Source organism: Triticum urartu, chromosome 3, assembly GCF_003073215.2.
Source record: "Triticum urartu cultivar G1812 chromosome 3, Tu2.1, whole genome shotgun sequence".
Taxonomy (NCBI): Eukaryota; Viridiplantae; Streptophyta; class Magnoliopsida; order Poales; family Poaceae; genus Triticum; species Triticum urartu.
The window spans coordinates 642,460,249-642,472,878 of NC_053024.1; the positions used below are offsets into that span (position 1 = coordinate 642,460,249).

The 12,630-nt window shown below is 41.4% G+C and overlaps 1 protein-coding gene across 1 annotated transcript; it reads left to right on the top strand.

The window, feature by feature from the left end:
• The first annotated feature begins 4,496 nt into the window (after positions 1-4,496).
• LOC125548942 (putative F-box/LRR-repeat protein 23) lies at positions 4,497-6,984 on the top strand. Its single transcript, XM_048712457.1, has 2 exons — positions 4,497-4,753; positions 6,166-6,984. Exons 1-2 carry the CDS (start codon positions 4,582-4,584, stop codon positions 6,768-6,770), a joined length of 777 nt encoding a protein of 258 aa, XP_048568414.1. The 5' UTR covers positions 4,497-4,581; the 3' UTR covers positions 6,771-6,984.
• The last annotated feature ends 5,646 nt before the right edge of the window (positions 6,985-12,630 follow it).

Genomic DNA, 12,630 nt, shown 5'->3' on the forward strand with positions numbered 1-12,630 from the left:
CACATGTATTCGGTTTTCAGGTTGAAGAACAGGCATCAAGTAGTTGTCTAGCTAGAGTGGGCTACAATATGTGCAGCTTGTTGACCCATGTTCAAGGCTCGCCCTCTGTTGGGTGCATGCTTTTGTTCATCAAAAAGTTTCATCAAGGGCTAGTCCTAGTTTGTATGGTTTTAATTTGTAGTTTATTTGAAGTTATCATAAATTGACTGTCCTTGGGATTTGGCACAAATTAATAGTTAGTACAAATAAATTCTGTCGACATGCACTTTCTATTTATATCTGCTCTAAGAATGTATTGCATTTTATTTGTCGGTGAGAGCAATCCAAACACATACTTCAAGTAAATTTGTAGATTTGCAATAGTCACCAGAGTTCTTCAAAAATGTGCATAAAAATGTTTAAATTGTGTATAAAAAATGTTGACTATGTATTAAAAAATGTTAATCTTGTAGTTGAAAAATAGTAATCAAGAATTTAAAAACATTGCGAAAAATATTGACAATGTATCCAGAAAATGTTAAACTTGTATATGAAAAATGTTAAATGTCTATAAAGATTTTTTTTATGTATACGAAAATATAGAATTTGGGTGAAAGAAGTTGATCATCTATTTAAAAATGTTAGTCAAACATTTGAATAAATATTAAACAAGCGTTTGGAAAAATTTAATCAAGCATATGAATTTTTTTAAATGTGTATAAAAAAGTTGATCATGTATTAATAAATGTTAATCTTGTATTTGAAAAATCTTAATCATGCGTTTAAAAATGTTAAAATGTGTACAAAAAATGTTGACCACGTATTGGAAAAATGTTAAATGAGTACAAAGAATCTATTTTTCATGTATACAAAAAATGTATAAATAATATAATCTGTGTGAAAAAAGTTTATCATCTATTCTATTTAAAAATGTTAGTAAATCATTTGTTCAAATGTGAAATAAGTATTTCAAAAATGTTAATCAAGCATGTGAAAAAGTTTAAATGTGTATAAAAAATATCAAAAATATATAAGAAAATGTTTATCTGGTAAAAATGTTAATGAAGCATTTGAAAATATCAAATATGTATAGAAAATTTTACATGTATTAAAAATGTTAAACTTGTATTTGAAAAAGTTAAACGTGTATTATCATGATCTTCTTGATGTATAGAAAAAACTTAGAACGAATAGAAACAAAGAAAAACAAAAAAAAACAATGAAAGACGAAAAAGAAACAAAATAAACCAAAAAAAAGAAACAAAAACAAAGGAACAAGTTCAAAAAGAATGAAAAATAGTTAAAACCGATACGGAAACAAAGCAAAAAAAAGTTGAAAACCAAGAAATAAACAAAAATGCGAATAATAATGAAAACCAATAAAACAAATAAACCAAAAAGGAAACCAATGGAAATGAATTAAAATAATTAAAACCAAGAACAAAACAAAGAAAATCGAGAAAGATAATAACAAAGAAAAAGAAAGAAAACAGAGAAGTAAAACTGGTGGAGAAACAAAAAAATCAGAAAAAAAAAAGAAAACAAAAATAAAAGGGCTAAAACCACTACATGGAACAACGAGTGAGAGCGATGCGAGCGAACCTGAGAAGCGCACGGGTGGTGAGCTAATGGGTCGGCTCTATATGTGGGTGGTGAGCTCCCAACGAGAAAAGACTGCACCCAACTGCTACTAGGGTTTCTCCTGCCTCGCGCCGTCACTGGCGTCGGTCTGCCTCGTCTTCTGTAGCCTTAGGGCCATGGTGGCGTGGTCGATCTCGGAGCTTGTCGGTGGGAGGGCTTCGTTTTTTATGCTTTTTTGAGTTTTCATAGGGTTTGTGTTCTGCTCACATAGACGAGGCGACCACGACTCTATAAAGATGAAATAAGGTTCTCCCTGCCCAGCCCATGTCCCGGTGGTGCTTCTAGCGTCGTTGGAGGACATGTGTAGGTTTGTCTCCGATGGATCTCGTGGGTATCGGTCGTCATTTGTCTTCGGTGTATTCACATGGATTCGGTCTTTGTTCGGGTGTCTTCGTGTGTCTACAGGTTGGATCTTCTCGATCAATGATTCTCTTCAACAACGGTGGTTGCGGCTCTGGTGCACTGATGCTATAGGACTTTAGCACGACGACTTTTCGACTGTGTACTATGACAAGTTTTGTTGGGCTTCGCTGGGGGAGGGGCGATGACGGCGGCGCGCCTTCGCTCACTTCAGTGCTTGGAGTCGTTGGTAGGTGGTATACGAATCTGAATGCAATTTTTATTATTTCTAGTATTCATTGCACTGTCATGATTGATGATGAATATATCAGAAGTTTTCCCACAGAAAAACGAGAAGGGTTGTAGAGAGAGAGAAAGAGGTCACACTTTAGTTTTTTCTGTTTCAGGGAAAAAGAGGGGACCTCCTATGTGATGCGTGTTGCGTCCAACAAACGCGCACGGGGGGGGGGGGGGTGGGGTCAGGGGGTCGCTAGACTGGGCAGGCCCAGCTTAGAGCGAACTACGACCGAACACATGTGATAATTCCAGAAAAAATTAAGTGTGTGCAAGGTATCAAACCCACGACATTGCAACAACTTATTACATCGCTAGCCACTGTACTACCTGCAACTTCATGTCTAAGATGGCATCCGAGTTTATATGAATTGTCAACCGCGATAGATTTCAACTTATTTTAAAAAAATTGAACTTGACATTTTTGCAAAAAAGATAATTCTACAACACGAAGATTTTTTGAAGAAACAGGAACAAAATTGAATGAATAAACACTGCATGAATTGGTGAACATTTTTCAGAAATATGAACATTTTTTTGAAAAACAGGAAAATATTTGAAAGTGTGAACTTTCTTAAAATTAACGAACAATTTTTCAGAAACGTGAACATTTTTTGTATTTGTGAACAAAATTTGAAAACGTGAACATTTTATGAATTTGTAAACAAAATTGGAAAGCTGAAACATTATTTGAATTTCCCAAACATTTTTAAATCTGTGGACAAAAAAATGCGAACATTTTTTAAATTCCCAAAACTTTTTAAATTTCAGTTTTTTTTCAAAACATGAACACTTTTCAAATTCGTGAACAAAATTAGAAAGTGGGAACATTTTTGAAAGTTTCTGAACATTTTTTGAATATGTGAACAAATTAGCAAAACATGAACATTTTTGAATTTTTCAAACAAAATTTTGAAAATGGAAACATTTTTTGACGTTCCCCAAAATTGTCGGAATTTGTGAACAAAAATTTAAATTGCGAACATTTTTTAAATTTATGCACATTTGTTGAAAAGAAAATAAAAAGGTAAAAAAGTAAAAAGAGAAACAGAAAAGGGAAAAAAATAAAATAAAAATGAAAAACAAAAGTAAAAAATTTAAAAATAGGAAAAATATACAGTAACAAAACGGTTTAGTGAACCCTCTGAAAGGTTCCCAAATCCGATAAAACCACACAGGTACATGCTAGAAGGTTCCTAAAACCAAACGTAATAGATCACTTAACTGGGCCGGTCCAGTGCACTCGATCCCGCTCGATTCCTGTGCGTTTGCACTCGATCCCACAACGATGCGTCCAATACAACGATTAGCGTCACTTGGCATGCTCTCCGCCGCCCGCCACATGTCTCGCTCTGGGCGCTCTTTTTGAATTTTTTTCGCAAAGTTTTCATTTTTTTAAACGGTTTTTTCCAGGGTTTTTTTGACGTTTTGGTTTCCACCGGCCTTCCTTAGCTTTTGGGTAAAAAAATTGAAATTTTTTTTGCGTGAAAAAAGCATTTTTTTTTTCTTTCACGAGAGTCACGGTTTTGCTTTCACAAATGGCACGGTTGTGCTTTTGCGAGAGTCGCGGCCATGCCTTTCGAAAACAGAAAAAAATGCGTTTTCTGTTTTTTTTCTTTTCCGAGAGGCACAGTTTTGCTTCCGCGAGAGGCACGGTTGTGCTTTCACGAGAGTCATGGCCGTGCCTCTCGGAAACGAAAAAAATACGTTTTCTGTTTTTTCCTTCCACGAGAGGTATGGTTTTGCTTCCGCGAGAGGCACGGTTGTGCTTTTCACGAGGGCACGGGCGTGACTCTTTCGGAAACGGGAAAAACTCGTGCTCCTGGTTCGGTTTTTACGTCTGAATTTTTTTTGAAAAAAAAGTTCGTCAAAACCTATCAACATGGAATCTAGTTTTGAAAATCTCGACACGAGGAATTCAACGATGAAACGGTTCGAGATTTGGACGCACAATTTGAGAGATAAAATGTTTTGAATAAACGAATCTACGAAAAAAAAGAAAAACTCCCTGGTTACGATAAGTGGCGCACATGCAGCGCGCCATTCGTCGCAACCTGGGAAGATTTCCAGAAAAGAGGCCACGCTTTAGTTTGTTTTTTCTGTTTCAGGGGAAAAGAGGCCGCGCTTTCCTGATCGTGAAAATGCTCTCGAGGCTCCTATTGGGCCCGTAGGCCCACGAGCCTCGCACCTTTCTATTGCCCGGGTTTCTTCTCCGTTCGGCATCGCTCCTCCCAAAAACTGTCCATCGTTCTCCCCCTAGAAAAAAACTGTCCACCATTCCCGCGCCTTCCTCCCCCGAACCCTAACCCTCTCCAGCCGCCCAGCGCGATGCCCTCTTCCTCCTCGTCCAGGCGAGTGCGACGGAAGACGCGGCCTCCATCCGCCTACGGCGCCGGTGCCGGCGGAGGAGACGAGGAACTGGGCGGAGCTGCCGCTGGACGCGATCTCGGCCATCCTCCACAAGCTCGACCACGTCGACATCCTGATGGGACCCGGCCAGGTGTGCTACTCTTGGCGCGGCGCCAAACCCACACAAACACACACACGCACACACGCACGCACGCACGCACACAAACCCTCAAACCCCCAAATTTTAGGGGCTTTCGTTCGGTTCTTGGTTGTTGAAGATACAGCCGCACACAAGGTGGTCGCATGGGAGGCAACTAGAAATTATGTCCTGATTTGATGCTTATAGATCCTCTTTCGTATTACACTTTATCATGTTTTTAGACTTCTTTAAACAGGGTTCCCCCAAATTTCTAGTATTAGTGAAATCATAGCATTACAATGTCAGCCGCCTGACACACTAACCACCACATAAACCAGCCCAGAGAACAGAGACAACAGAAGTTTGAAGCTAACCAATGTTTAGACTTATAACATAAGTTATTTTCTTGAATTTGTATATATTTCAATGAAGACTGTAAGCTTTCTTATCTTTGTTTCGCAAGACAAAGTGCGCTAGAGGAAAACTTGCCATTATGCATTGCTCAGTACACCATATTGCCTTCATTTTCTCTGCAGCTTTTTAAAATTTGGTGTTACTTAATTGGCAAGTAAGAAGGGATGGGTGACTTACAAATAGAAGAACATGTGGATGTATGGTTAAACCATGGGAACTTTCCAATAAACGGATGATTATGACATTGCCTCAAGTTTTACTCTGCTGATTTTTTTTATCACAACATTTAGCCACCCTCAGATAATCGATGATCTACTTATCTTCACACGGGTAAATTATATGCCCTACGACATGCACATGCATCTATTCCTCTGTGCCCACCCCATTCAAAATGAATGCAGAGTTTCTGTCCAACCAAATATTGATGTCTTGTCGTCAGCCTATGCATTCCTCTGGCAATGACGATCTCAGCCGTGTTCTTCATATATTGGTTTCTTGATACAACGGGGAAGTATTCTTAGGTTTAGTTTGAAACAAAGTACAGTTGGGAGTTAGCGTTTTTGGGCATCTGAGCATTTGCTGGTGAAATGGTCGAATTGGCAGTGATTTGAATTATGTTAATCGTTCAACAGAACGAACTCAATTGATTTCATATGCTAGAGTGCAGAATTTGCAACCTTCAATTGCAGGCATCAACAAGTTAGCATCCCTGAAATTTCTGTCAAATCCAACCACTAATCATTAAGTAAATTCTCGCTCAACTGCTTTTTATGTCTGTACCTATGTCCTATGATGTATTCCTATGCAGTTATCTGAATTTATGAGATGTTCTATTTGTGCTACGCAAGTCTGTCAAAACATTTGCTCTAGCTACCTGTTTTATACAGTGTGCTTATGTCTTCTATATGCATGGCATATTTATTGGTTACTGGGATCCAAGTGCTATATTTGCAGGGCACCATCTCTCAAGAGTCTTCGCCTCATTTCTTGCTATAATTTTGATGTTGAAGGACTTGAAGAGGCGATAGTGAAGTTCCCTTTGCTTGAGGAGCTTGAGCTTTCTTTGTTTGCAAATGTGGGTGAGAGTGGCGTGTTTGGGGTTGTTGGCAGGGCATGCCCACAACTGAAGCGCTTCAGACTGAGTAAGGACGTGTTCTACGATTTTGAAGCCAGTGGGTATGACAAGGACGACGAAGCCCTGGGGATTGCAACTATGCACGAGTTGCGGTCTTTGCAGCTGTTTGGCAATTGCCTCACCAATAAAGGACTGGCAGCTATCCTGGACAATTACCGCCACCTGGAGTCCCTTGACATTCGTTATTGCTTCAACATTGACATGGATGGCGCGCCGCGCTCAAAGTGTGCTAGGATAAGCCCAGTGAGGCTTCCCAATGACTCAACTGATGATTATGACTTCGAGGTGCAGGAGCCTATCTGGGCGGATTCAGGGTCCTTTTCGGCTGATTATACGGGATTTGGTTCTGACTATGAGCTTGACTCGGAAGATTACGATGACTACTGTGATCCTTCCCGCTACCTTGATGGTGTGTACGAGGACGAGCTTAATGAAGAAGATAGGATGCTTCTCAGGGGTATGCGCATGCTAATGAAGTGAACTCCATCGGGGACGTTGTGATCAAAGTGCCTGGATGTTTTCACCTTTTTGCCAAAGTATCTGCACTACTGATCTGCGCTTTGGTTCTTCTGCTGGCGGCATGGATCTGCTTCTGCATTGACTTCTCCTTTAAGATCGTAGAGTGTTTCCTGTATTGTCCAACGGATCTTCTTAAACATGTGTTGAGAGTCATTTACCTTGCAGTTTAGTTCAAGTCGTTCTGAAATATGCTTTGTAGTAAGTGTTGGGGAACGTAGTAATTTCAAAAAAATTTCCTACGCACACGCAAAATCATGGTGATGCATAGCAACGGGAGGGGAGAGTGTGATCTACGTACCCTTGTAGATCGACAGCGGAAGCATTAGCACAACGCGGTTGATGTAGTCGTACGTCTTCACGTCTCGACCGATCAAGCACCGAAACTACGGCACCTCCGAGTTCTAGTACACGTTCAGCTCGATGACGATCCCCGGACTCCGATCCAGCAAAGTGTCGGGGAAGAGTTCCGTCAGCACGACGGCGTGGTGACGATCTTGATGTACTACCGTCGCAGGGCTTCTCCTAAGCACCGCTACAATATTATCGAGGATTATGGTGGAAGGGGGCACCGCACACGGCTAAGAATATGATCACGTGGATCAACTTGTGTGTCTAGGGGTGCCCCCTGCCCCCGTATATAAAGGATCAAGGGGGGGGGGTGCGGCCGGCCAGGGAGGAGGGCGCGCCAGAAGGAGTCCTACTCCCACCGGGAGTAGGATTCCCCCCATTTCCTAGTTGGAATAGGATTCGGGAGGGGGGAAAGAGGAGAGAGAGAAGGAAGGGGGGGCGCCGCCCCCCTCTCCTTGTCCTATTCGGACTAGGGGGAGGGGCGCGCGGCCCAGCCCTGGCCACCTCTCCTCTCTTCCACTAAAGCCCACTAAGGCCCATATACCTCCCGGGGGGTTCCGGTAACCTCCCGATACTCCGGTAAAATCCCGATTTTACCCAGAACACTTCCGATATCCAAATATAGGCTTCCAATATATCAATCTTTATGTCTCGACCATTTCGAGACTCCTCGTCATGTCCGTGATCACATCCGGGACTCCGAACAAACTTCGGTACATCAAAATGCATAAACTCATAATATAACTGTCATCAAAACCTTAAGCGTGCGGACCCTACAGGTTCGAGAACAATGTAGACATGACCGAGACACGTCTCCGATCAATAACCAATAGAGGAACCTAGATGCTCATATTGGCTCCCACATATTCTACGAAGATCTTTATCGGTCAGACCGCATAACAACATACGTTGTTCCCTTTGTCATCGGTATGTTACTTGCCCGAGATTCGATCGTCGGTATCTCAATACCTAGTTCAATCTCGTTACCGGCAAGTCTCTTTACTCGTTTCGTAATACATCATCTTGCAACTAACTCATTAGTTGTAATGCTTGCAAGGCTTATGTGATGTGTATTACCGAGAGGGCCCAGAGATACCTCTCCGACAATCGGAGTGACAAATCCTAATCTCGAAATACGCCAACCCAACATGTACCTTTGGAGACACCTGTAGAGCTCCTTTATAATCACCCAGTTACGTTGTGACGTTTGGTAGCACACAAAGTGTTTCTCCGGTAAACGGGAGTTGCATAATCTCATAGTCATAGGAACATGTATAAGTCATGAAAAAAGCAATAGCAACATACTAAACGATCGGGTGCTAAGCTAATGGAATGGGTCATGTCAATCACATCATTCTCCTAATGATGTGATCCCATTAATCAAATGACAACACATGTCTATGGTTAGGAAACATAACCTATCTTTGATTAACGAGCTAGTCAAGTAGAGGCATACTAGTGACGTTTTGGTTTGTCTATGTATTCACACAAGTATTATGTTTCCGGATAATACAATTCTAGCATGAATAATAAACATGAGATACCTCTCCGACAATCAGAGTGACAAATCCAAATCTCGAAATACGCCAACCCAACATGTACCTTTGGAGACACCTGTAGAGCACCTTTATAATCACCCAGTTACGTTGTGACGTTTGGTAGCACACAAAGTGTTCCTCTGGCAAACGGGAGTTGCATAATCTCATAGTCATAGGAACGTGTATAAGTCATGAAGAAAGCAATAGCAACATACTAAACGATCGGGTGCTAAGCTAATGGAATGGGTCATGTCAATCAGATCATTCACCTAATGATGTGATCCCGTTAATCAAATAACAACTCTTTGTCCATGGTTAGGAAACATAACCATCTTTGATTAACGAGCTAGTCAAGTAGAGGCATACTAGTGACACTCTGTTTGTCTATGTATTCACACATGTATTATGTTTCAGGTTAATACAATTCTAGCATGAATAATAAACATTTATCATGATATAAGGAAATAAAAGCAATAGCAACATACTAAACGATCGGGTGCTAAGCTAATGGAATGGGTCATGTCAATCACATCATTCTCCTAATGATGTGATCCCATTAATCAAATGACAACACATGTCTATGGTTAGGAAACATAACCTATCTTTGATTAACGAGCTAGTCAAGTAGAGGCATACTAGTGACGTTTTGGTTTGTCTATGTATTCACACAAGTATTATGTTTCCGGATAATACAATTCTAGCATGAATAATAAACATTTATCATGATATAAGGAAATAAAATAATAACATTATTATTGCCTCTAGGGCATATTTCCTTCAGTCTCCCACTTGCACTAGAGTCAATAATCTAGATTACACAGTAATGATTCTAACACCCATGGAGCTTTGATGCTGATCATGTTTTGCTCGTGGAAGAGGCTTAGTCAACGGGTCTGCTAAGTTCAGATCCGTATGTATCTTGCAAATCTCTATGTCTCCCACCTGGACTAGATCCCAGATGGAATTGAAGCGTCTCTTGATGTGCTTGGTTCTCTTGTGAAATTTGGATTCCTTTGCCAAGGCAATTGCACCAGTATTGTCACAAAAGATTTTCATTGGACCCGATGCACTAGGTATGACACCTAGATCGGATATGAACTCCTTCATCCAGACTCCTTCGTTTGCTGCTTCCGAAGCAGCTATGTACTCTGCTTCACATGTAGATCCCGCCACAACGCCTTGTTTAGAACTGCACCAACTGACAGCTCCACCGTTTAATGTAAACACGTATCCGGTTTGCGATTTAGAATCTTCCGGATCAGTGTCAAAGCTTGCATCAACGCAACCATTTACGATGAGCTCTTTGTCACCTCCATATATGAGAAACATATCCTTAGTCCTTTTCAGGTATTTCAGGATGTTCTTGACCGCTGTCCAGTGATCCACTCCTAGATTACTTTGGTACCTCCCTGCTAGACTTATAGCAAGACACACATCAGGTCTGGTACACAGCATTGCATACATGATAGAGCCTATGGCTAAAGCATAGGGAACATCTTTCATTTTCTCTCTATCTTCTGCATTGGTTGGGGATTGAGTCTTACTCAATTTCACACCTTGTAACACAGGCAAGAATCCTTTCTTTGCTTGATCCATTTTGAACTTCTTCAAAACTTTGTCAAGGTATGTGCTTTGTGAAAGTCCAATTAAGCGTCTTGATCTATCTCTATAGATCTTAATGCCCAATATGTAAGCAGCTTCACCGAGGACTTTCATTGAAAAAATCTTATTCAAGTATCCTTTTATGCTATCCAGAAATTCTATATCATTTTCGATTAGCAATATGTCATCTACATATAATATCAGAAATGCTACAGAGCTCCCACTCACTTTCTTGTAAATACAGGCTTCTCCAAAAGTCTGTACAAAACCAAATGTTTTGATCACACTATCAAAGCGTTTATTCCAACTCCGAGAGGCTTGCACCAGTCCATAAATGGATCGCTGGAGCTTGCACACTTTGTTAGCTCCCTTTGGATCGACAAAACCTTCCGGCTGCATCATATACAACTCTTCTTGCAGAAATCCATTCAGGAATGCAGTTTTGACATCCATTTGCCAAATTTCATAATCATAAAATGTGGCAATTGCTAACATGATTCGGACAGACTTAAGCATCGCTACGGGTGAGAAGGTCTCATTATAGTCAATCCCTTGAACTTGCCGAAAACCTTTTGCGACAAGTCGAGCTTTGTAGACAGTAACATTACCGTCAGCGTCAGTCTTCTTCTTGAAGATCCATTTATTCTCAATTGCTTGCCGATCATTGGGCAAGTCAACCAAAGTCCATACTTTGTTCTCATACATGGATCCCATCTCAGATTTCATGGCTTCAAGCCATTTTGCGGAATCTGGGCTCACCATCGCTTCTTCATAGTTCGTAGGTTCATCATGATCTAGTAGCATGACTTCCAGAACAGGATTACCGTACCACTCTGGCGCGGATCTTACTCTGGTTGATCTACGAGGTTCAGTAGTATCTTGTTCTGAAGTTTCACGATCATTATCATTAGCTTCCCCACTAATTGGTGTAGTGTCACGACCGGTTTTCCGGACATAAATTTCCAGAAAAGACCGTCGTGCTCATCAGCCCCAGGATTACTGTTAGCTGATGAAGCTCCACTTGATACAGAAATTCCAAGCAAAATACAACATATGTAGTACAAGACCATTCTGGCCGGTGAGTACAAACAATTGGGTTTCTAGTGGTCGATGGCGGAAGCGGTTTGTGAGACATCAGTGACTATGGGACTCCATTTCCCACGGGAACAGCTGACCAGGTTAACTCCTATCTTCGCGAGGCTGCTATCACCGTTGCTTAGTTTCCGGGGCTGTCACCGCAACGCTCCTCTCCATGCAGAAATCTGGCCAAGACAATAGCCAGGGACAAGCCAGTGAGTACTTTGAATGTACTCGCAAACATTAAGAACACAGGTATAATAATTGATAATCATGCAACTGAAAAAAATTTCCATGATCAACATCGTCAGTCATAAATAAAATATCTTTTATGCATGCAAGTAGGTTATTATCATGCAACGTGAATAAGCGGTAATAGAGTGGGAATAAAAATGCCACAGTCAGGCGTCTGAGCGACACCACATAAAGGGCTTTAAAAGAAATGCCACAGTCGGGCGTCTGAGCGACACCACATAAAGGGCTTTAAAAGAAATGCCACAGTCGGGCGTCTGAGCGACACCACATAAAGGGCTTTAAAACAAATGCCACAGTCGGGCGTCTGAGCGACACCACATAAAGGGCTTTAAAAGAAATGACACAGTCGGGCGTCTGAGCGACACCACATAAAGGGCTTTAAAAGAAATGCCACAGTCGGACATCTGAGCGACACCACATAAAGGGCTTACAAGATAAATAATCACAATGAATATCCAGGAGGTAGAACCGTCCCAGGGATACTCAATAATATAATTAATGCAACGGGTTAGTCCATTACAAGATAATAATCATAATCTTCACAAGTCACAAGTCACGGTCCAAGTTCTGGTTTAACAATTTCTCCTCCGAAGACCGACACTAAGACCAACACTTGACCCATCCCAGACTGTAATCCTTAACCATGGACACGGCTATTCGAATAGGTTTTATTCTCTGCAGAGGGTGTACTCTTTACCCACGAGTAACGGATTCCTTTAGTCCATCGGGACTAATTCCGTCTACGGCCTTTTAGTTGAAAACACGCCTAACTTGCACACACCAGCTTAACTCATCGGTGTCTGGGATCACCCACGACACTTGTTAAGCAAAACTCTAAGTGGGGAGGCTACAACCTCGCGTAGCATGGGATCAAATTTATATCGCGCGCTCTAAGGGGTGGCCTCCCCTCTCGGTCCCAACCGGAAACACCCATGCCCCCGGACCAGGTGGCATGCCTACCGGCTACAACCGATATCTTCCACCATGGCCTCTCTGTACGG

What these genes read in the sequence shown, in the direction of transcription:
- LOC125548942 (XM_048712457.1), top strand. Translation starts at nt 4,582, where the DNA reads ATGCCCTCTTCCTCCTCGTCCAGGCGAGTGCGACGGAAGACGCGGCCT. An exon ending in TCCTGATGGGACCCGGCCAG is followed by an intron (nt 4,754 to 6,165) that starts GTGTGCTACTCT and finishes TTGATGTTGAAG; the next exon opens with GACTTGAAGAGGCGATAGTG.